Source organism: Betta splendens, chromosome 2 (assembly GCF_900634795.4).
Source record: "Betta splendens chromosome 2, fBetSpl5.4, whole genome shotgun sequence".
In the NCBI taxonomy this organism is placed as follows: domain Eukaryota; kingdom Metazoa; phylum Chordata; class Actinopteri; order Anabantiformes; family Osphronemidae; genus Betta; species Betta splendens.
Genome location: NC_040882.2, coordinates 13,235,974 through 13,260,005, shown reverse-complemented (window position 1 = coordinate 13,260,005; position 24,032 = coordinate 13,235,974). Strand labels below are relative to the sequence as shown.

At 44.5% G+C, this 24,032-nt stretch overlaps 1 protein-coding gene across 1 annotated transcript in view; it reads left to right on the top strand.

Annotated features, from left to right (window-relative positions):
- Window positions 1-22,875, top strand: part of fgf11a (fibroblast growth factor 11a) — a 55,898-nt gene extending 33,023 nt beyond the window's left edge. The window contains exons 3-5 of the mRNA XM_029136107.3: window positions 3,509-3,612; window positions 15,121-15,319; window positions 15,796-22,875. Coding sequence (XP_028991940.1) covers window positions 3,509-3,612; window positions 15,121-15,319; window positions 15,796-15,938 — 446 coding nt within the window. The 3' untranslated portion in view covers window positions 15,939-22,875. The remainder of the gene's footprint in view (window positions 1-3,508; window positions 3,613-15,120; window positions 15,320-15,795) is intronic.
- The last annotated feature ends 1,157 nt before the right edge of the window (window positions 22,876-24,032 follow it).

The following is a 24,032-nucleotide window of genomic DNA, read 5'->3' as shown; positions in this document are numbered from 1 at the left end:
GGTGGAGACCCCAAATGCAAGGAAGAACTAAAAATCACTGCAATGCAGGAAAACGATTAACAACCTATCTAAACTAAAACGCTCCGTACACTACGGGCAAAAATCCTAAACATGAAACATAAGACCTGAACATAAGACACTCACAAAAACTTACGTGGTGAGACAGGACATTATCAAAACCAAAAACTCCTTGGCATCACAAACTCTCCTCAACGTAACAATGGGGTAGCATCCAGCTACACCGAGCGTACACACCAGCAATGTGTGAAACAAAAAACATCCCTTAAATACTAACACAACCAGGTGGGTCCACTAATTACAAAGGAAATTAACTTCAACCACAGACCCACATCAAAACCCCAGGAGTGCCTCTAGCGGCGCGGAGGCAGAACGTCACAAATACAGTGAACCTTCCACAGTGTTGGATGCGTTTAGTTTCAACATACTGTACAAACAGCGTGCATGCTGGTTCCTGGCCTCAACACAGGGTCATTTAAACAGGTCTGACATGAGGTGACAGAGATCGACCTTTTAACTCAACACAACAGGACAAGAACAAACACACAAGCTATCATTCTCTATTGAGAAGGTGCTGCGCGAGTCGCGTAGCTGCTTCGTTGCGTTCAGGGACAGTAGGTCATCTCTATAAGGATGTGTCATTCATTATTTTAACTTTGAGTTTATTTATAGGACACGCTTGACAATGACGTTTGAATAATTTGTGCCTTATATGATTTTCCAACAAAGAAGTTCATAAATTTAGAGAAATGTATTCCACCCCCTCATTAAATTTGAATATGCAAATATTGGAAAAACGGCTAATGACAAAGGTTTTACCCTTTAAAAGACACACTAGGGGAATTACATTACAGTACATGTGATCAGACTTACATACCTACATATACTGTAACATATAATAAATACAAAGACTAACTCAGAGCATACGTGAGCATCTCTGTCCATCACACCACTGCAGAGCAGCGTCTCCATGCAGATGCCCTCTGCACAGCTTAACTTTGTGTCCTGCTGCTGCTGCTTCCCCCTCCTCCCCCTCTTCCTCATCCCCACTTTCTCCTTGTTTATTTATTGTCTAGAGGATCTCAAACCACAATTGACTTTTGGGATTGATTTGGCAACACCCTCCTCCCTCCACATCATTTTACTCCCCCTCCTCTCCTTTCCCCACCCTCACGATTTTTAATAATCTATGGGCCTCCTTCGTGAGTCAAATAGAAGAAAGGAGGGGGGGGGGTTATGGGAAAAGAGCAACTGGATGCTTCTGTAATACAGTCACAAAGTTAAAGGAACCTTGACGACGAACTATATACAATAAAGAATGCAAGTGGTAATGATCATTAATAATCAAAAAGTTGTCCCCAGGAAGTTAAAATCCACATGTTGGCATTTACTGTAGCTTTACTTTTTAGTCACCTGACAAACGTCATAAAACTGTCATGAAAGTTAATACAACATGAATTGATCTTTAATTGTATTGATCTCCACCTCCGTCCCGTACGTACTGTAGCAGTAGAAGCTGTGCCTGTGTTTATGTGCGCTTCCCGCTCTATTTGTCATTTCGGCTGTGGGCTCGGGTGACACCTTGTTCATTTGGAAAACCGATCACGTAGATAGAAACAGGTTCCTGGATGTCGGATCGGACGGGGCCTGGGAAAAAGAAGAGGCGACACATGTGACAGCATTAGTGCACAACAATTTGCTTCTCATGTGCCTCTAGCTCAGTTATTATAGGAAAAAACAACAACTAAAAACTGAAGAACCACTAAAACAAAATGCTGAAGAAAAGAAAACACAAATAAATATTTGTTAAAGTTTAATTGATTTGAACTCATTTGAACAGTTTTTGTTCACACCAGTTTGTTCCTCATGGCAAGTATTGGCTCTCTATCTCCATCTGATAGCTTGACTTTCATCCATTACGGTGGCAGGACGTCTGAATTGAAATTGATTCGTCTGATAGCAGCTAATGAAAGTGAGCTCAACGAAAATAAGGCGTCTTTCTGAGACTTAATTTTTGTTCTACATAGGAAATATATCATTTTGACACCTGCCAGTAATTTATAAATTAAAGAAATCCGTCACAGGTGCCAGTACCAGCTGAATCACAGCCACAATTATCACCGGTGCAAATGGGCGCTTGGCTTTAAAAGGACATGAGGACAGTCCTCATGTGACCTGCATCGCCTGAACGTGTTACCAGCCTGCGAACCAGGCGGAAAGGCTGGGATCAGATGGGACATCAGCGGTGAGATCAGATCTGAAGCTTCTCTATCGTCTCCTGGGCTGAGCAGCATCGTCCATGGTGGTGCCGGTCCAGTGATTTGGCAAGAACGAACCCTTTTAGTGCCGTATACAGTAAGTCAGCATTAGAGCGATGGCTTCCTGTGAGACGCATACGGGCATAGAATCAGATGCCAGTTCATCCTAAATGCTCTGTTGACTTCAGCCAACAGGTTTTATTAAGTTACAGTAATTCAAATGTTTGCAGGTCAAAGTCCAATTATCCAACAGTTGAACGTTTTTGCACCAGCTGACAGCAGAAGTCAACATTCACACTGACTACTTTGAGTTGCATTTATTTATTTGGATTCTTATTATTATTATTCTTGACTCCTGTAAAAAGGTGTCTTCGTGTCTAAAGGTCTCACTCTGTAACTGGTACAGTAGCATTAGCGTCAGTAGAAACATCCTGTATTTTGTCCAGCTCTCACCTCATCTCTCGGATCCTTGTCGGTTTAAAGAGCAGGCTCTTTTTGAACCACACCTTAGTCGTGTTGTCACTTCGGCCCTCAGGGACCCTGTGGCTGGTCGCCTCCTAGCGCTGCAGTCTATCGTGGACGCTGGTCTGTGGTAAAAACACAGCCGACTCTGCGCTTCTTCATGGCCTCCGCTGTTTGACATCACAGCTTCACATCTGTAGATCCACACGCGTGGATCGGGGGTTTGTTGGGCTTGTCTCATTATAAATCCTTAAGGTCATGATGTTAAATGGGCCTTAACACACACTACAGTAACACCGGCTATGCTAACAAGCCTAAACACTCACTCACATGCACGCATGCTGCTCCGCTGGTTTATATGGTGAGCGATGCACATAAGAAAGCCAAGGTTGCACAGGAATGGATTCAGCAAACTGCATTAGCATTTCCTGTTTGGGAAATGGAAACAGAATTCAAAGCAGGTCCAGGTGATGTTACTTCGCAGTGTTCTGGAGGCTGTGCTCGCCCTATCTCTCTCTGTCCAGCTGGAGAATCTCTGTCCGTCTGCCAGTATCCAGACTTTGCTTAAATCAGCCCCCGTTAATCCTACTGTACCTTCCTGTGCGCTCTCTCCCCTCCACACACTTCCTGTTTCTGCCATTAACGTTGACGCTGAACAACGGGGAGGATGCAATAGGAGGCAGCTGCAGCGGGGATTGTTTAAGGGGACAAATGACTGCTCCAACGTCACCTCCCTTTTTCTGTGTGTGTGTGTGTGTGTTTTCTTACAGTGCAGTTCAACTTGATTCCTGTGGGGCTCAGAATAGTGGCCATCCAGAGCACCAAGACAGGGCTGTACGTCGCCATGAACAGCGAGGGCTACCTCTACACGTCGGTACGGTCAGCACACACAGTACGGGAAGGCCTTTATATGTGACATGCAGTAGAGATGAAGAACAATGATGCCACAGCTCTGAAATGGTTTCAAATGTAAATCAACCAGGAACACTTTAAGAAAATAGAAAAAAAAATTCTCAGGCTCCATTTTCACATCTGGTATGTTGTAGGCAACATCAGGCAACACAATGAGCCTCATCCTCTTTTAAGCAGCAGATTATCCATGAAGGCTCACCGTATGTTATTTAAGAAGCTTTGCAGGAATTTGTGCACATTAAAACCACAACAATTTTTTGTTTAAAGATGAAAGCACACTACAAATCACACCTACAGCACAGAATGAATTAGAGAACTGACTAGCTGTTAAAATCATATACCAATAACAACTGTGTACATTTACAGTAGGATAAAAGTGTTCACTTTAAACTAACCAGATGAATTGTTTAGTCATTCAGAGTTGTTTCTTATGAGGTTTTCCACATTTACATCTCATATTTACAGCAGACATTCGAAGGAGCTGCAAATTTTGATGAATAATTCAAAACAAGGGATTGTTCTGAAGTGAGTTCTGCAAACGCTGACACTATTTGATCCCAAGCAGGTTTCATTTTGCTCGCACACTGGCGGTGACAGTGTGAGGTCTTAGAGTCTGTGCACTCAGCTCAGACGCTGCTTCCCGGGCGCCGATGTGCAGAGAGAGGCGATAGAGCGGAGCCACGGGTTTGAGAGGTGGGTGGAGGAACAGATGAGGAGTCAGAGGGATGGATCGGAGTGCTTGTCTCAGGACAAATAAACAGGACGGTTCATGACTCTCCAGTCTAATTTTAACTGTAAGTGCCAGTTACCGGAATGATACAACTTAGCCCCAATCCATATTTTAACCTCTAACGCCACTGTGGCCTCAGACTGGAGAAATAAAAAACTCTTTTTCCCTAATGAGCCCCACGGTCCATGCACGTGACTCTTTCAGGGTTCTGAGCCCCCTAGACACATGCACATGGACACACATCCAGTCGATGGGGTGGTTATATTTACCCAGACATCCTCCTCACAGAAGAAAGGTGACCCATTTTCACCGAAGGAAAAGAGAGATGGGAAGAATAAAAAGTCGTTCGAGAAAATCCCTCTGAGATGAGGAAGGGGGGAGGACGAAGGAGAGCAGGGCTGACTTTACCTCAAACTGTCTGTTCAGCCATTGTTCTGTGTAGAGATGGGCATCCGAGGGAAAAATGGATGGGGAATACGATGCTGAGCAGAAACAGAGCAGGGAGGCGTGTTGAGCGGTGGCTGCCCCCAGGTTTCAGGCAGAGCGAGCGCGCCCCGACTCACTGTTACGCAACTGTTCGCATGTGCTGGATCATCCCCTGAAGGGCAGAGGGAAGTACACGTCGCCCATGTAGATGTTATGCTCGATGTGTGGCATTTTAGGGCTGGTGCTCTGTTTTGCATCGGAATCATTTATTTCTTATTGGTGCTTGAGGTTCTTATTGTGGTTGGTTGTTGGACTTGACTTTCAGGATAAAGGAGGCAACGCTACAATGCTGTTAGAGTAGTGTGAAATCAATGCTCAGTACGTCAGTGATGTACATGGTGATAAAATAGTGTGACTGATGCAGGTTGTTTCCAAGGAGCCTTAAGCCCTTCAATTGCACACCTCCAGACTGAAGGAGGCTAATTATTTATCTGAAATGAGTGGATATCATGTTAGTAGTGGGCTACTACCGGTGACTATATTTTGGAGGATCCACTGAACTTTACATAACTTGATATAATAGTTAAAACATACAGTTATAACTTGATGATGCACCTTTTAAGTGATGTGAAGAGGTGTTTCTCTCTCGTTTGCGTAGTAATAACAAAGACTCACCTTGGCTGCAGCAATGTTCCAGTGGCTACTCAGCATTAATCTTTCACAAGGCCTCCATGGCAGATGTGCCCCCCCTCAGCAACCCCCCCCCCCCCCCACACACACACAATATATAGAGATCATTACAACACTTATTTAAAGGACTGAGAATTAAGAAGAAGCTCCTTCCAGCTGTACGTGTGCCAGTAAAAGCTCAACAATAAAAGGTCTTTTACTGTTTTTTTTTCAGGCCCATAATTTATGTCTCCTTTAATTACACCTAATATTTAGCTTATTGCTGCATTTTTATAAATGTGTAGTAGTTTCCTCTTGATATGTTATTAGAGTTTTTTTCTCCTTTTGTTACAAAACATTTTGTGAATATGCATATTCAGAATAAGTTCAGCATATACAGGTACACACACATCACATTTAACCTTGCTTGATAAGATTTTACCCTATAATTAAAGGACAAACACTTCTTGGTCAAGGTCACTTAATGACACTCCCCTCTCTCCAGGAAAAGAGAGTCAGTGTAGAGTAAAGTGCTTGGAACCAGACTTCAGACTTTATTGTATCTATTTAAGGATGACCAAGACACAGCCCTCGGGAGAGACTGGAAAACAAGCAGCTAAATGCAGCCAAATGGTAGCGCAGAGTCAAGTTGTTAAACTCTGGGTTGTTGAAATAACAGGGAGTGGGAGTACAGTAACAGGCTTAATGATGGAGTCAATATATGTTTGTCCTCACATGGGCCTCTTGTTTCAGGACGATAAAACACGAGGCCAAAGGTGAGATGGAGTGAGTCACTGCAAGCCATCTACCAGAACATGTGCAGTTTAGGAAGTAGCATCTGCTGCAACAGTAAAATGAGGAAGAACGAGAGTAAATGAAGTGATCAGGGCAATTTGATTGAGAGAGAGGAGGGAAGCAAAGGATGCTGGGAAGAAAATAACAACATCTGCACTAGGAGACTCAACCTCTCGCTGACTCCGCCCTCTCACTGACTCCTCCCTCTTGCCGACTCCTCCCTCTCGCTGACTCCGCCCTTTCGTTGACTCCTCCCTCTCGCTGACTCCTCCCTCTCGCTGATTCCCCCCTCTCTTACTCATGTGCAGTCTGTCCTGGTCCCTGTCTGTCGTCTCCCGTCGTCCTCATCACACTGCTCCACGCCCCAGATTCCTGTCACCCCATGAGCCTCTTTAACTCAGCACATATATCCCTGTCTTGATGTGCCCTTTTATCCGCTGTCCTTGTGTCATCTGTGTGTTTGTCTTTCACCTCCTCGTCCTGACACCCTCAAACCTTTCCTCTTCACCATTTTATCACATTTCAGTTTATGTGCAAAGCTACTGAAGCTCAGCATTAAATTAACACAATATATTTCATATGTGGTCCTTATTATTTAAGGTTAATACAGTATTAACAGCATTAACCAGTATATGCATTACTGTATATTGTTGCTCCTGTAAGTATCGTGTTTCATATTGTGTGATGTCCCCTTGAGACGTCACCTCTCCTTTGATGTGAGGCAAATGAGTTATAAGTTTTTGATAATAACACCCAGCATTAGCTGAAGCAGAGCTTTTCTTAGCGGAGCCAGGAAGCCAACCTGTATGAGGAAAAAGTCCAGCTGGGCTTCATACACCCATCCCTCTTTACACGTTCCCAACGATACACTCCTCTTCTTCATTTCTCCCCTGTCGCCTTCGCCTGCGACGCCTTTATTCATCTGGTCACTGTACATTTGTCTTTATTCCCACTCACCGTCTCTTCCTATCTCGTGCCTAATGCCGTACAAGTCCTGCCTTTCGAGGAGAATAATGAAGCGTGCATGGGCAGCGGTGTGTCCGTCCTGCAAGGCATGAGTACAGGAGCTCCTGCAGCATCGGGGCGCTTGGGAGTAGCTCAGCAGAGGTTAATGGCGGGGGGAAACTCCTTGTCATGGCTCCATTGTCTGAGGCGCTGGGACACACTTACCTGTGGGCACCTCCTGTAAATTGCTTTCTGATAAAAATAGGGCTCAGCCGTGTAGCTGGCCCACTTTATTAGCTGTGTGCTGAGGAAAAGCCTCCTGGGTGGAGAGAAAGGAGGAGGAATGATGTGTGCTTGGTCAGGGGGGCGAGTGGGGGGTTGGCGGGTGGTGTGAGAAAGACACACACACACACACACGCACACACGCACACACACACACACACACACACACACACACACACACACACACACACACACACACACACACACACACACACTGCCCCGTGCAATTTAGCCACCGTCCACATCCCCACAAACACACATGTGCAGTCAGGTATAAACAATCTGACAGAGGCAGGCAGACATAATTGGGCCGGACTTCGATACCCAGGACCAGCTCTGGACAGACTCTCCAAAGTTAACAGAGGAAAAGTTGAGCAAAGTAAAACTTTCCTCCGCCACATGACATTCTGGGTCTATGCGCAGAGGATAAACGACCAGGGTTCCACTTACAACCCAGTACAGCAGAACGCTGTGAGGGAGAAGACACAGTGTGTATTTACTGTCCATACATGTGAACTATTTTAGCTCCTCTGTTTAACAACAGCAACTAAAGAGCTGAAATCACCATTGATTCCTGTAAAGCCTGTCTTTACTGCGTGATTTCATTTCTGTGGCATTCAAGCTTCAACTTTCACCTCTCTTGTCTGTTCCTCATCAGCCTTCCAGCTCTTTTACTTGTCCCACACCCTTCACCTGCACCGTGTTCGCTCCTCCTCCCTTGTTTGCTCCCAGCCCTCTCTGCCTGCGTCCTGCACCATTCGTGGTACAGTATTCTCTCTGAGCTCCTCACTGGGGACTCCTTTAGTAACGCGTGGCGATATGGAAGAGATGAGAAAAGCAGGACAGGAGAATGGGCCGAGAGAGATGTGGGGCATCGTTATCCACCTGAAAAGGCTGCAGCTCTGTCCGGGGCCAATCACGGTATTAGATGATTCTACAGTATTTGTCTTTGTCAGCTGCTGTTTTTTAGTGACAGAGAGTGATAAGATTGACGCGACATCCAGCAACCTTAAGACCAAACCAGTGCACTGAAAACATCTGCAGATTCCATATTACCACTCTGCCAAATTCAGACTATAGGAAGTGGAAAGCAGTGAGACCCAGCTGGCCTGTGTTTAGTAGGCATCTAATTATAGTGTAATTGCGAGTTGTTTTCACATTAAAGTGTTTGATGTGTCAGTCTCAGCAGCTGATGCCAAACAATCTGCCCGAGTCGGTGGAAACAATCATAATATTAAGTTATTGTGAGGAAATTCCACCTGGCTCCACAGACAGAGGGGAGCGAGGCGGAGAACACAGCAGGTCCCGTGACTGCGCTCGGCAACTGGATCAGCACCTTGGAGAGCGCACACGTACTGTATGCGCGGTTCTTGTGACTTTATGAATCCCTCATAATTTCTAAATAAATGTGACCCACAATGCATTTCAACTTTTACAAAAGTCCTCAAGATAAAGTGGGGCATTAAAAGAGTTACTCATGCTTATCACTCATATCAGTTACTACTAATACACACCCAACGATTAACGTATCTGGAAGATTTGTTTCTTCAGCTTTCCAGTGCCTTCTCTTCGACTCCTCTCCTCATACTGACCTCAGTCACCCACCGAATCGGTGAACTCTCATCTATTTTTCTTTGAGTCAGCAGTATTTGCTCCTCTTTGCGCTCTGCCCTCTTTCACCCTCTTCCTCAACCTTGCTTACACTCTGAATAACCCCCCTCAAAAAAAAAACACACACACACACACACTCGCACACAATCACCTTGTCTATTTATTATGGCAGCAGACGCTGCAGAAGAAGATGGGAAGAAATGCAAAGGCAGAAGAAGGGAAGAGCAGGCGACAAAGAGGATATGAAAAGGAAAGATAAGGAAAAGGAGATAAGGATGGATGAAAAATAGATGGGAGGTTGTTTCCCTTTGGAAAATCCCCACGTGCACAGAGGGTCTGGCAGTCAAGGTGAGAAGCGTAGGACATACCCCCCCCCCGCCTCTTCCCTCCTGCCCCCTCTCCAGCTGTGCTCACTACACCGAGTCAAAGTGCCCTTTCTTCTCTTTCTTGGCTGTTTCATGAAATGTGCATGCGAATGCGAGTTTCAGCATTAGGATTACAGCATCTCTTGTGCATGTGTCTTGCACACACACACACACACACACACACACACACACACACACACACACACACACACACACACACGCGCGCGCCCTTTCGGCAAACAGCGCGTGGCTTGTGTTTTTCCGGGGGCAGCGAGCGCATCAGGCCTGGTCGAGCTCCACCGCTCCTCAGGGCGTCCCTGTAAATGCCAGAATGTTGGCACAGCCGAGGACCCCTGAAGTAGTCCGACTTCTTCCTCCTCCCGGCCGGTCAGCGACTTGCAGACACCCCGAGGGTTCGCCAACGCGGCGAGAGGCCAATAGGTAAAGATCAGACGGGGAAAGACACAGAAAAGACCTTTAGAGCCAGCTGAGAAGGGTCTGATCGTTAAAAAACATCCCTGTGGTGTCGGAAAGTTGTTATTGTCAGAGGTTATAATAGTTGCAGATGCGGATGTTCCTTCCACTTTATGTAATTTTATGTAATTTATTTATTTTTTTACTGTTTTCTTCATAAATGCTGAGTTATAGCTTAGACCCAGAAGCTGAGAGAGCAGTGCTGATGACAACACTACAGGAAGCGCCAGCGGGGCTGTACAGTGTTTTGTCCACGCGCCTAAATTAAAAAATGATAATTATTCAAGTCTTTAGACAATTACTTTGCCAGATCCTGTGATGCTTCCTCAGCTGTTTGTCCTGAGAGTGGTTTTTCGCCTCATTTGCTCTGATAATAATCGGCGTTGCTGGTAAACAAGCCTTTGAGTGACTAACCTTTTGATGCTGATTCCTATTCTTCTGATGTGATTTGCTACTGCGGGTGAATCTTTCATTATTCATTACAGGTACAAAAACACCCACATGCACTTCATTGGGTTCTCATGGTGTCTGCGGTGATTAAAGTTTTAAGACAGCTTTTTTAACACCATGTAATTTTACTGTACGTCAGATGGTGGCGTAACTATGTAAACGTATGTCATGACAAGACTTTTACATCCCATCATACACAGATCAGCTTCCTGGGGCCAATAAAGGTCCCAATCCCCTTACAGGAAGTGCTTTGTTAAAGAAAGACAACATTCAATTCATGATCAGTCCATTACATTTTTATAAGTTTTCTTCCCTGCAGGATATTTTTATGACAGTTTTAGTTTTATGGCCTTGTGAAGTGAACGCAGGATGGACTGCTAGAAGGAGCGATTCGCTGTGACACACAAGGCTGTTGACTGATGTCATATTTTCAGGCAAACTTGTCCAAAAACAACTTGAGTTCACATGCTCTGAAATAACACCATTCCCTCTTCTGCACATTCTATTTTAGATGAACAAACAGACAGCCTCTGCACTGAACCTACCCACAGGAACTTTTCAGACTGATCAGATCTGAGGCGTCTGGATGTGGATAACGACGTTACACTGGTGCTCATATCGGGCTTGAATAAAAAAAATGTCTTTTCAAAATCAATCAGTGATCTTTGGTTAGTTAGACATGAGCCTTTTCTGCTGCCGATCTGAAGCAAATAAATGTCTTAAGCTGCATAAACGATCAGCAGATCAATAAGCATCAACATTAGTCACACATTCATATCATCTCCTTCCCTGTAACAAGGAAGTCTTCATCCTCTCACTTGATTTAAATTGAATGAAGTTTGAAGCCAGCACACACTTGGACTTGACTCTGAACTCTATAGTAATATATCATAACCGCTCGAACGAGGCCAGTAACGGTCCCGTGGGCATTTGGTCCAGTAACGACTGTGACACCTATCGATTAGACTGTACCTGCTGACACATTACACCATTTACTGATTTACTGATTAGCTGTAAGAAACTCAATACATCTCCAGTCATGTCTGAACACTTCATTCATGTGCCCTGTGGACTCTATGGAATCTATTAGTCCTCTGGGACCACGTCTGGGACTTAAAGCCCAGAGCTTAACCTGTTGTTGCTCTATCACAGCTTGTAGGTCCTTTCAGGTTCCTCTCATCGCTCCCCATGTCCAATCAAACCCTAATCATTTTTTTTCTGCCCTAACGCTTATTGACTTTCACAGACGCTTTACATAGAATCAATTTCCCAGCTGAGTGCATGGGAGGCCCAGCTGTTAACGGCATCTGTGTGCCTGCAAACAGGCCTGAATGATGTCTTCAGGTGTGTGTCATCGGGGGAGAATAATCCCACTGTAAGGTCTTTGTCTCTCCATCCCTCACTTCTCCACTTTTCCTTTCCTCCTCTTTCACCTTATTTTCTCCCCCTCCCCCCGCCGCCCCCTCTCCTTCCCTCGCTCGGCCCCTTTCTCTCTTCTGGTCTGTGGGAGTGAGTGATGAGGAAGGCGACCGGCCCATCCGTCACTGCTGATGTGGTGTGAGAGTGTGTGTGTGCATGCATGTCATCTGGCACCGGGTGGCCTCCCACTGATGTAAAAGGGATCTGTCATGTCTCTCTGTCACAACAGCAGACACGCTCGGGTGGATGTACACACACTGAACAAGGACGCACTCACAATCCTCTTGTCCCCACTAAAATGTTCTGTGTGCAACAGAGGACTTCATAGCAACTGTGTCAAGAGGACTTGGGTCGTGGATGCCTTCTTGTGACGCTAACTTGATGTGATTTGCGAGTGATTGTCTGTCTTTTTTGTCCCTTTCTATTTCAAACACAAGCGACATCAAGGTCTCTGCCTGCTAATTCACACAAGACAACACAATTTGGACATTTAGGTGACAATAAATAAAGTTTGGTGTTTACAAACTGAGTATAACCTGGTGGTGAAGGGATGGGAGCTCATCTTCAGCAGCAGTGACAGAGTGTGTTTTGAGCAGCCCCTGTTGAGCACGAGAGGTTCTGCATCCGTTTCAATACAGCTGACAGATCAAGTAAATGAGGCTTCCTGGAATTAATATTTACAGAGTGAGTGTTGGTTGGTGGAGTGGAGGTTCTTTTTCATTATTTGGACACAGCTCCCATTTCTCAGGTTTGTCATTTTGATTGCAAAGTGTATCACAATAGCAAACAGAATCAAAGCAACAAGACACAGTGTAAACGTAAGGGTTTTATAATGTAAACATCAAAATTCTGACTGAAATCATATTATAGTGATTCAAGTGAGTGTTTGATTTAGAGCTCTCCCTGCACCTTTAGATACAAAGCTCACAAGTTTATAAAAAAACTGCATTGTCAACAATCAGTGTTACGATTCCCCCTCCAGCCCAGTGGTGGCACTGTGACCTCATTGTGTGTTGATTTTTGTACAGTAGATGTTCCTTTTACTGTTTATACCTCTTCAGGTGTGTCTTGTTTTGTTGATTGTGGTTGTCCTCGTTGTTATTGTAATCCCAGGTCCTATTGTGTTTGCAGCTCCTTGTGTTTTCTATCTTTCATAAATTTAGAATTGTATTTCCAGCCTTGCTGTGATCTTAGTTCTGTAGGGACGTTTGGGGCTGTGGTTGGAGCGTTTTGCTGCTGACGCCATGGGCGTGGGTTTGAATCTTGCCACAGGAGTTGCAAGCCAGTGAATTGTGTGCCAGTCCTCAGCCCAGGTAAATAGACAGAGTTGCATCAGGAAGGGCATTCGGTGTAAAAACTTGGCAAACATGCGAATCATTCTGTGGTGACCCCTTATGGGAAAAAGCCAAAGGGAGTTACCTTCTTTACTAAAATCCTTGAAAAACCGACTTGACATCTCTCCTGACTAATGTTGCTCGACATTAACATTAACATTCAAAGATAAGATAAGGTAAACCTTATTCATTCTACAGTGAGGAAATTGAATTGCCAGAACAGCCACATGTAGAAACAGTTAGAAATGAACAAGGAAAGCATGTACAAATCAAACCACTGTAGGTCCTTGAACAGAACCTTGTGGAACACCATGAATTTGATTCAGTTAGAAAAAGCAAGAAAGAGGAAAAACTCTGGACTCTGGGAAACCCAACAGAGTGCTGACAAATGATATGCAGACAGATGTGCCTCTGTCCCCTGCGTATCTACTGTGTGAATAATGTGTCCCTATAAATGACTGTTTAATAGAGTGTTATCCTTTAAAGCGCCAATGCTGATGGCACCCTGGGTGTGCGTGACAAACTACGTGTGTCTGGCCTCTGTCCAAGACAAATCACCTATTCATTCTAAACAATTTTAAAAATTCACTCAGAAAGTAGCTCCCATTTTATATGTCAGACATAAACAATGACATATGACATATTGCTTTGTAGAGCTACAGAGAAGATGACAAAAAGACACAAAGGGGCAGCAGCTCCACCTCTTGAGAGGTTTTCCCAACGAGCTGCTGTTTAAGCAGAATACTTTCGAGATTTTATGAAAGTAAATGCATTAGCAAGGGTCCAGAGACAGATTTCATTTGGTCATAATTTGATTGGACAGGCAAAGGTGTGCTACTCTAACAGCATTGGTTTGAAACAGGAAACAACTGGCTCCAGGAACGCCCTATGTTTAGTCCGCTCTATTTCTGATGCAGCCCACAGGTCTGGTCAATCAGCTTCCAGATGAACAAGTTGTTGCTGATGTGTGTGTGTGTGTGTGTGTGTGTGTGCAGGTGATCAGATACTGTATGGCAGCACAAACTCCAAAACATGAAAATGAGTGTGTGCAAACACAGTTAACGATAAGAGCCTGATGACACCTTCCATAAGACTCCAGACCCTTAGATCTGGCTCTGTGCTATTAGAGCTGAGCTAATGTGGGGCTGGGGAAATGAAAAGCTGCCTAAGTGAATGGATGTGTAATTAAAGTATGGGAGATACAGTCTATGTAATTAGCTAGTTTATGTGTGGTACAGTGGATACAGCCAGGCGCTGAGGCCCTGAGCCTATACGGTGGCAGCTAAACAGAGCACAGAGAGCAGCGGGAGGACAGCGGGCGAGAGAGGGGGGAATGAATGAGAGGGGTAGAAAGAGAGAGAGCAAACTCCTTATTCAGGCCTTTTCAACTCACCTGTCACATCAAGGCTCCAAATCAATCCTGCAAATTGGTTTGTTCCCTGACAAGGTTACCAAACGGCGGAGGGGTGGAGGGAGTGACGCGCTGGAAAGGCAGAATATGAGCTGGAGACACTGTGTGAGCAGTAATAGGTGAGAGATGGAGGAGGGCGGGATGTCTCGGTGTTGACGTACGGCCTAACGCAAAGCTGTGTGTATATGTGTGCTCTGTGTGTGAGCTGAAGGCCGACAGCTGGGCTGTTAAACTGCGGAAGGGGTGAAGGATCCGGTGGATTGTGGGTTGTTGCAGGTAAACGCGACTGATGAGTTGCATGTGGACATGAGCATGTAAATGAGTTTTTTTGTTTGTATGATGAAGTTTGTGTGTGTGTCTGTGTGTGTGTGTGTGCGTGTGTGTGTGCGTGTGTGTTGGCGCCGCCCCCAAAGATGCTCCTGTAACCCTGTCACAATGAAATGTGAGGCTCATTTTGTCCTGTTCCCCAGCTGAGCCAGTAGAACTGCAGAGTAAATATATAAATAATAGATCTGACCTGCTGCGTGTGCGTCTGTGTGTGTGTGTGTGTGTCTTTCAGGAACACTTCACGCCCGAGTGTAAGTTTAAGGAGTGCGTGTTTGAGAACTACTACGTCACCTACTCGTCCATCCTGTACAGACAGACCCAGTCGGGCCGGGCCTGGTACATTGGGATTAATCGGGACGGACAGGTCATGAAAGGGAATCGCGTCAAGAAGACGAAGGGAGCCGCTCACTTCCTGCCCAAACTCATTGAAGGTACAGACTGACACACAGGCAGCTAGTGCTGTAGAGCACTAGCTAGATGGGCGTTAAGACCCAACAGCAAACTCCAACTCCAATACTATGAACTGTAGCCCTTTACGTTTCTATTGCCATTAAGTACCCATGAAGATAGGACAGTAAATCACATCATGTTTAATTGATTCCATTAAAGACTGAAATGTTTCTAATACACAGTTGATCAATATTATAAACTGAAAATGAAATCAGCATCTAAGGCAAAATGTCTTAGATGGAAAACCACCAGGACAGAACTGTTTGCTCTTCAATGATTCCTTGACATCTGTCCGCAGTGTTTTAATGATTCTTTAACATACTGGCTGTGGGCTTTGTAACTGGACCTCTGCTTACAGCTAAGCACCAGGATCAACACTTGGAACTTGTCCTAACGTTGCTGTAATACAGGCTTTAAATACCGTTCATAACCCAGGAAACCTTTTGTTTTCGCACAGTGGCCATGTACAGGGAGCCCTCTCTGCACGACGTCGCCGAACAGAGTCCTCCCAGGAAAACACCCAAGACCTCCAGTGACTCACCCGTGCACCAGAACGGCAAGAAGGACGCTCAAACCAAAGCCAAAAGCTCCAACTCCTAGCGCTCAGCGACGCGGGGGACGAGGGACGGATGACACGGGGCCCCGGCCAACGCCTGAACGGGGTCGTTTGGGCTGCACCGACCCCACAGAACTCCATATACCACAATGCACTGGTGCAGAGGAGCGGATCTGACCTCTTTTAACTTCAGAGACCCCCGTTCACACCAGCCCTCCACCTTCCTCTTTGATAACAGCCGGGGATTTAAAAGCAATAACTCCACGGAGCGGTGAACAGTAGCCTAGCATCATATAGCATGTCACCACAGCTGGCCCCGGCCAGCTGGAAGGGTCCCACCCGCGTCAGCCGCCCATTCCTCCACTCAACCAAATTCCCAAAGCGGTGTTTTTATGTCCCTCCCGCGTCCCACAGAGCGAGGCTGTCACAGGGACTCTGCAGACTTTAGTTCCACCGCCATCTGCTCGAACCACGTCTTCCGTGAGTGCCGGCGACTCTATGACGCGCGCGAGGCCCGTTTGTGTCCTCATATGTGTGCATGTGTATGTGGTCTTTTTGTTTCTTGTGCGACGTCATTAGTTTGTGACACGGAGTCTAATTTCCCCTTACATCCTTTCTGGCTTTGTTAATGGAGTCGGAGGTGGATTCAAATGTTTCACGGCATGAACACACACTCGCGGGTCCTCTGGCGTTCGACATCCAGCCAAAGTGGCTTCTGCACTCAGGCCGTTGTGAGGGCCGAACGCACACACGTGGTGGAGCGTGTGTGTGTGTGTGTGTGTGTGTGTGCAGATGATGATGACGACATCATCAGTGAGATGAGGTGCTGATAGAACCTGATGTAGCTTATGATGACACTGCAATTACTATTTCCACTGTGGCTGACCATGCATTGCACAAATGCCCGAGGCGCAAACAGCACCTGTTTTATTCCTCATCTAAAACATACAGGAAGCGTTTTTATTTAGCTGCCTCTATCACCATATGAGAAAAAAAAATCATTTGAGTTTATGAGAACAGTTTTCTCCGGTTCCTTGCTACCTGAGCGCTGCTGTCCTCAAGCCAGTATTATTATGCATTTCTATTATGGGCTATAGGCTTTTGAATGAGATGCAGTAGGAGGAGGCCACTTCAGTTTCTAGATAAAACAACATCAGGTCCACACACTAATTAAGCTAACTAGCAAAATTTAAACTAAACACTATCCATATAGTAACACATAATACAACTTTGTCCCAAATCCACAGTACCTCTAAGCACACGTGTATTATGTTGGGACACCAGAAAGTAGTTTACTTGAAATGTCTTGAATGTGCCAACAGAAAAATGGAATTTTTGTGTGTACTGTACTTTAAATGAACACGTTTTTTATTTTGCAATGCACAAAGGAGATGGTGAGACGATCCCGTTGCCTTCACTAAATGACATCTGTCACGGTTTGTAGCCAGCTGTGTAGAGGTAATTCTTCTTTAGGAGATGAGTTGGATTAAAATCTGTAGGACTGACAAAACTAAATTGAGACAAAATGATTAGCTCTTACATGTTTTTGATTGATTTGATTTTAAAACAAATCCTAACAAATACTTAGCGGTGAATTACTTTCAAGGACACTTACTCGACTGACAGGGATTAATCCTACAGTTACATTTAGGTACGAAGAAATGTTGCTTGCTGCTGTACATAGAGTACATGTACAAATTCTGTTAGAAACAAAGATATGGAATTCTCTGGAGAGGAATATTTGAAAGATTTTACAGATGCCAACAGGAATCCTCAGCTCTCTACCAAAAGAATGTTCTTGAAATTGCTTCAAGGTCATTGTCTAAGAACAAATTCCTCCATCAGTGACGCATCGAGGCCCGATGGGGGTGGGTTCTGGATGTCTTTTGGTCCAGAACATTTTGTAAATCCTAGATCATGTCCGAACTGCAATCTTAGTTGAGCTGATTTGAGTTGAGGGTACATTACGCTGTACAGCCACTACTCGATGAGCCTTTACTCATACCAGGAGCACAGTACTTCCAGTGGTACTGCAAGCCATGCACAGATACACTCAGCTGGCACTAAAGATGAGAATATTTCCGGCTCCGCTGCTTCTATCTTGACCATTATTTTTTATATGTGGAGGTTGCTGCAGCGGCTCTTTATGACCTTCCTGAGTCTCATTCACACGTTTTTGTAGCCGTGGTTTAATCTGCCTCTCCACATGACTTCCAATAAATCTCTCCCAAGACAAGTGAATTCAAGCCTTTATTTTCTTCACTTGTTATTTGACAAAGTTTGTGATGCTTTGACCCCAACTTTTTTTAGATGGCTTACAATGACAGGCACGGAGGTCATATACAGTATGAGACCAAAGTCAAATAGTGAATAATATGAGATGATATGCTTCTTGTATATACAATGATAGATAGATCTGCGTATGGTCATGTAGTTAGCGTTTTAGTAGATTACCTGGCAACTTTAATATTTATTATTGAATATATTCTTGTTTCGGGTCCTTTTCATTCAATATGAAAAGCAGTCATTTTTCACATCTCTCACTCTCGGACCAACGTGGCAGGCAGGTAATTGTTTCTGCCTAATGTTTATGTATTGCGGGACGCTCGGGAATCCCGTGTTTCAGGGGGTACGGGCGAGACTAGATTGATGATCAGGGCTCAGGACGGAACCAAAGAAAGAAAAGGCAGAAAGAGAGGTTTTTATGCGGGGGAAAGTTTGTGGTGATGAGCGGAACAAAAAGAGATTTAAGAGGGAATTATGGTAATGTGGACACACGTAATCCTCGGCTCCCCCTGTAACCTGTGGTTGTAAATAATGATAGCTGATAACCCGCGCAGCCGGGAAGCAAGCTGCTGAGTAGAGCAAACCGCCACGCCAGAGATAAAGGGAACTTTCACTGGGCTCTCCTGAGGAGAAATTGCTTTACTTGAAACAGGAGAGGGAGGTTAAGGAAGAAATGATGAGGAGAAATAATAAACAAAGAGAATAAGGCGACGCACCTTTAAGTTCAGCGAAGCCACACAAGCTACAGTTAAAAAGGCATAGTCACAGTGACAACCTTCATTGACTGTAGGTTAAGATGTTTGACTAGTCGCCCACTGTGGATGTTTGACTGTTTAAGCTGTTAAAGCGATTACATAGATGATTAATTAGATGAGGCTCCTGCCTGCTGGAACTGAATCCTAGAGGGATACTGTTGGAGAGAGACGAGGACATAGCCATGACTTTTGTGACATGCTCATGTCACGTATATTTTAAGGGCTGGTGAATTCTATGTTGCAATATTTTCTTAGGTATCTGTCATGTGCGTTGTTTTCAGAAGTGAACCTTCTCATTGTAAGACAGAAAGCTGTGCTGGGGAGTTAAGGGCTAAAACTCACATTTTAAAAATGGGGCACGCCACCAGATTGGGACTTAGTGTTGGTCGTAAAGACGCTGTATTTAACTTTTGAAAATATTTTTTTTACTTGAATTGTGTTCCAAAATGTCTTGTTGTTGTGGGGCGGCGCTGCTGCTGCCTCCTGTGAAGTCAGAAATGTGATTGTGAAGGTTCTTGAGTGAGGTTTTCCCTTTTCAGCCAATCGAGGGGTGCAAATATCGATTATTAAGTTCACCAACTTTACTATTTACTGTGATGCAATAAGGACTAATGTAGTTTTAGACTAATGATAACATTAGCTTTAGCATTAGCTTCTATGACCTGCGCAGGGTAACGCTAAGCTAACAGCTGCAGCTGCAGTCATTGTCAGCGTTTCAAACATGATGAGCTACAGTAGATCATCAGCAGGTCAACACTTCATACAGTATTGCACTGTACATCCCTTTTGATGAGTCCAGTTTCATAGAGAGAGTTATAAACATAGCATTTCGGCAAATGGAGGATGAAGCAGTACACAAACCTGAGCTAAGTTCTTCTTTTATGCTCTAAATACATGTATTAATATTTCTTTACAAATACATCTTGAGCTCCGTTCAGTTCTAATTTCATCACTGAACAGTTGTGAGTGATGGACTTACATCTCAGTTCATCGCTGAGATGTGGAATCAGTTATTAAATGCATCATAACACCTACATTTTTAATATGTAGGTAATTGGAATTTTTATTCTAGTTGAAAAGGCTTTGACCAAAATAAACATAAATTTATGCCATAAAACAATATGGTTGTGTTCCTAATGTTTGACAAATCTGACAAATGATCTCTTATTAATCCCCAATTTTGTAATTACTACATATTTTGACTGTAACAAATATGATGAAAGGTATGGAACCTGCAGGTAGTATATCTAGAAGGAGCAATGATTTAGATTAAGATGAAGTGTGTAAATGTGCGTCCCACGCTGTTACAAAATTCTTAATGGCGATTGATGAGTTTTCATGGTTGCATGCATGAGTGTGCTATTTTGTGTTCGTGCACTCTCATTATTTCCCTCAGCTGAGTGTTTTTGATAAAGTCAGCTGCCCTACAGCCTTCAGGCTTCCCTTGAAATGAGTCTTTCTGATTCGCATGATCTACAGATAGTTATTAATCTCAGCCTCCATCCAAGCTCATGTTTGATTAGTGATCCCCTCTCTCCCCGGTCAAATTTAGCGTTTTATCTTTTGGATAACTATCTCTGGGTTCATTCTTAAGTGTTCAACACTGGCCCTTTGGAGAGTGTAACGTCTACATGTGGTCACGGTGCTTAACAACGATGGGAGACATGAGTGCGTGTGTGTGTGTGTGTGTGTGTGTGTGTGTGTGTGTGTGAGTCTGTGTGTGTGTATTTGAGGCTATCGAAGGTAGTTAAATGATGTATATCTGATTCAGCGGCCAACTTCACACATCACGCACACCCGTCTCTCCTGGGGGACTCCCTTCCCTTCCATTTCTCCCGAGTCAGTGCCCTCCCTGCTTACCGAGCGGATTACAACTGCATAGAGGGTCATCTGGGGTTGTGAAGGACTCGGAGACACAGCCGTGTGTCACACACTGTGGTGGAGCTAACTCGTGCCCTCGCGGCTCCTCTTTGATGCTTCGCTTCCTCTCTGCACGCGTGCGTCCCTTTAACCGGGAGGCTCTATGCACGTGTGCGTGCTGATTTACTACATCACGCTCATCAGTCTTTGTGCGTTATTGCTGTGCATCTGTGATTGAATATCTGTGTATGTTCATTATGTGTGTTCAACAAGAGAGCGAGAGCGAGAGAGAAGGAAAGAGGAAAACGGGGGATAAATCAGAGGCCAAATCAATGAGCATGAGTCCTTGGAGAGAAAGCAATAAAGTCCATTAACAAGGTGCAGCCACATTATCTGGGAAGGTGTGAAAGCTGTGATTATTATTGATACAAAAAGCAACTGGGTGTTTTATTAGGGCTTTTATTTTTCTAACACTTTGCCCATTGTTATGAGCAGCTCGGTTTGTGTGTGTATGTATGTGTGTGTGTGTGTGCGTGTGTGTGTGTGTGTCTGTGTGTGCATTACTTTGAGGTGGAGTCCCTCCACCACATCTGCAATGCAGCAGAAAACACAAAAAAGAGAGGGAGGAAAAGAGAGGCTCACGTGCTCCGACAGAAAAGTGACGCCGTCCTCGGACGGATTTTCTCCCTCGCTCTTCTTTTCTCGTTCCCTCGGCTGCTTCATTAAAAACAAAGAACTTTTAAAAACAGCAACTCAAGAAGCCCAAAGTCGCAGCCAGTTCACGATCAACCGACAGATCTGCCCTCCTGCCAGCGTCAGGCTGTGTTTTTAAAGGCACACCCATGATCCCTGGACACATCTGCAATGCACACAGCAGCCTGCACCAAGCAGTGCAGATGTGAGTGGGGAAGGGTGACCTTAGCAGACAGATCACGGAGGGACTCCACCTACAAGCTAATGCTCCGTCACTGTTTAAGTAGGGGTTTGACCCAGTAAGCTTTATTGTCGTGTGTTTGTTTAGCCTTTAATTGCATATTTGTTGTTTAAGTAAAAGGTATGAATACTGTGACCAATGGGATTCACTGTCACGCCCTTTATAAGCTGTCAGTGGTCTGATCTTGTGTGTTTGTTGATCTGATGTGTATTCACTGCTGTTTCAATTCATATGAGTGTGTATTCTCCTGTCTGCCAAGAAAGAAAGGTTACAGGACCTCAAAGCTCTTCCTCCTACTGTAACTCTCCACAATCCTCGAGCACTCACCTGTCAATCAAATGCCGCCTGACTGACCTCTGACCTTTGATCTCTTTATGGGGGTTTAATTGGCTCACCAGCAGCACGTTGACTGCTAATTCACCGTCTGTCTCTTCCTCAACCACACACGCGCGCACACATCGAAAATCTACCTGTGACGCGTGTGTGTTTCTGTGAAACTTTGAATGGGTTATTTGGTTTTGTTGTACTGCACGGATGATCCAAGTTGTTGTTACAAAGTCTTCCAGAAAAGATTTTAAGGAAACCACCACAATCTTACTTTCCTTTTTGTCTTCCAAATGCAAAAAGAATGCTTCAGTCTTCCAGCTTCCAAAGCCACAATGACACTATTTTTGTATTCAGACGGGGCAAAAAATATATCGATATATCTGTCTATCTCTATATAAATATATCCATGCAAAAGTGGTTGGGGTGCAGTAAATCCCCTTGTTGCTGGCGTTGTGGATCTACACAACTACTAAACACCACCCAAACTGATGGATCACGTAGGGAAATGAGTTACGGACACACAAGTTGCAGTTTGAAAACTCCCGGTTAAGGCGAAGGATCACAGATGGGAGGGACTACAAGCATGCATGCGCCAATCCTATACTGGACACCGTCAAAGAAACAGTCTTTACCCAGTATTTACTCTTTAATCCCTTTAACCCCTCGAACGCTCCTTCCTCCACACTATTATCCCAAACTCTTGTCTCTGCATTTGCAATATGATCTGTATTTATTTCTATGATAACTTACACAAAGGCAAGGGAGACGTATTATTGGATATAATTGAATAAAACAAACTAATATATTTGTATGATTGTAGCGCTGGACTCCTGAGAGTTTTTTTGTGTTTTTCTGTCTTTTCTGGGGCTGAATACAACGTGGGAATGTATCTTATGATTATTTAAAGATACTTTAAACAGATGGGATGAAACGTTTCTGAAGTCTTACTGTTAAAACTGAGTTCAAGAAGCTGTTTAACAGTGAATAAAACAATCATGGTTGAAAAACCATTCCAATCTAAGTTAACTGCTCGCTTCTGAAGTAAACACTGATGTCTAATAGTTGCTCTGGGACACATCACTGAATTTGAGTCGGTGCCAACGTGAGTTTTATAATCTCCCTCCTGACCAGTGATTTGATGTGCGACTTGACACTGGCTGCTAGCTGTTAATAGTTAGCTTCTATGGTAATTAAATTGGCAGCAATCCAAATGGCAGTGACAGTGGACCATAAATTACGCCGGCGTGGATGGTCGACCGCCGTGTGACAGCACGGTAGCGCGAGGGAGCGTACAGAGAGATACAAAGGGAAAATAGATGAGTTTTATTGCAGGGGATGTCCGAGAGGAAAGGGACGCGTGGTGGTAGGTGGAAGGTGTAGCTGCTAGACTATCTGCGTTCTTGTTCAGTCCTCATAGCACAAAGAGAGGGCTGCAGGGAAATCACAGCAACAGAGATGGATGGCACCCTGCTGTAGTGACAAAGAAGAGAATGAGGAAGAAAAATGGATTTTGGGTCACTGGAACAAAGTGATTATACACAGTTTAATATTTGAACTTTCTCGACTTGGGGGTTTTCTTGCTCCAAAGCCTCATTCATCAGTAAATGTACTGTACTTGTCTGCTGACACTGAGCAGGATCGAAGTTCTGTGTGTTAGAGTTTTCCCCAATGCCTGCACTTTCTTTCAGGTTTCCTGTGTTCTTAGCTTGTTGATGCCTCGTGCCATGCGTTTACTTTGCTGGTGTTTGATTAACCACACCACGCTAACGTCAAGCGTCCTCCAGAGTCTATGGTCCTCATGGACTTCATATCCCAGCATTCCCCCAAACCCATAAAGTAGGTGCTTAAGGTCCGTTTGCTTCAACTATTATTAAAACTGTATTGAGAGCTTGTGTATCTTTTTCCAGCAATGGGGCATCCTTGCTAGACTTAATAGTTAAGGTTCAGTGTGGCCGATCTAAACAGCTGTAAAACTG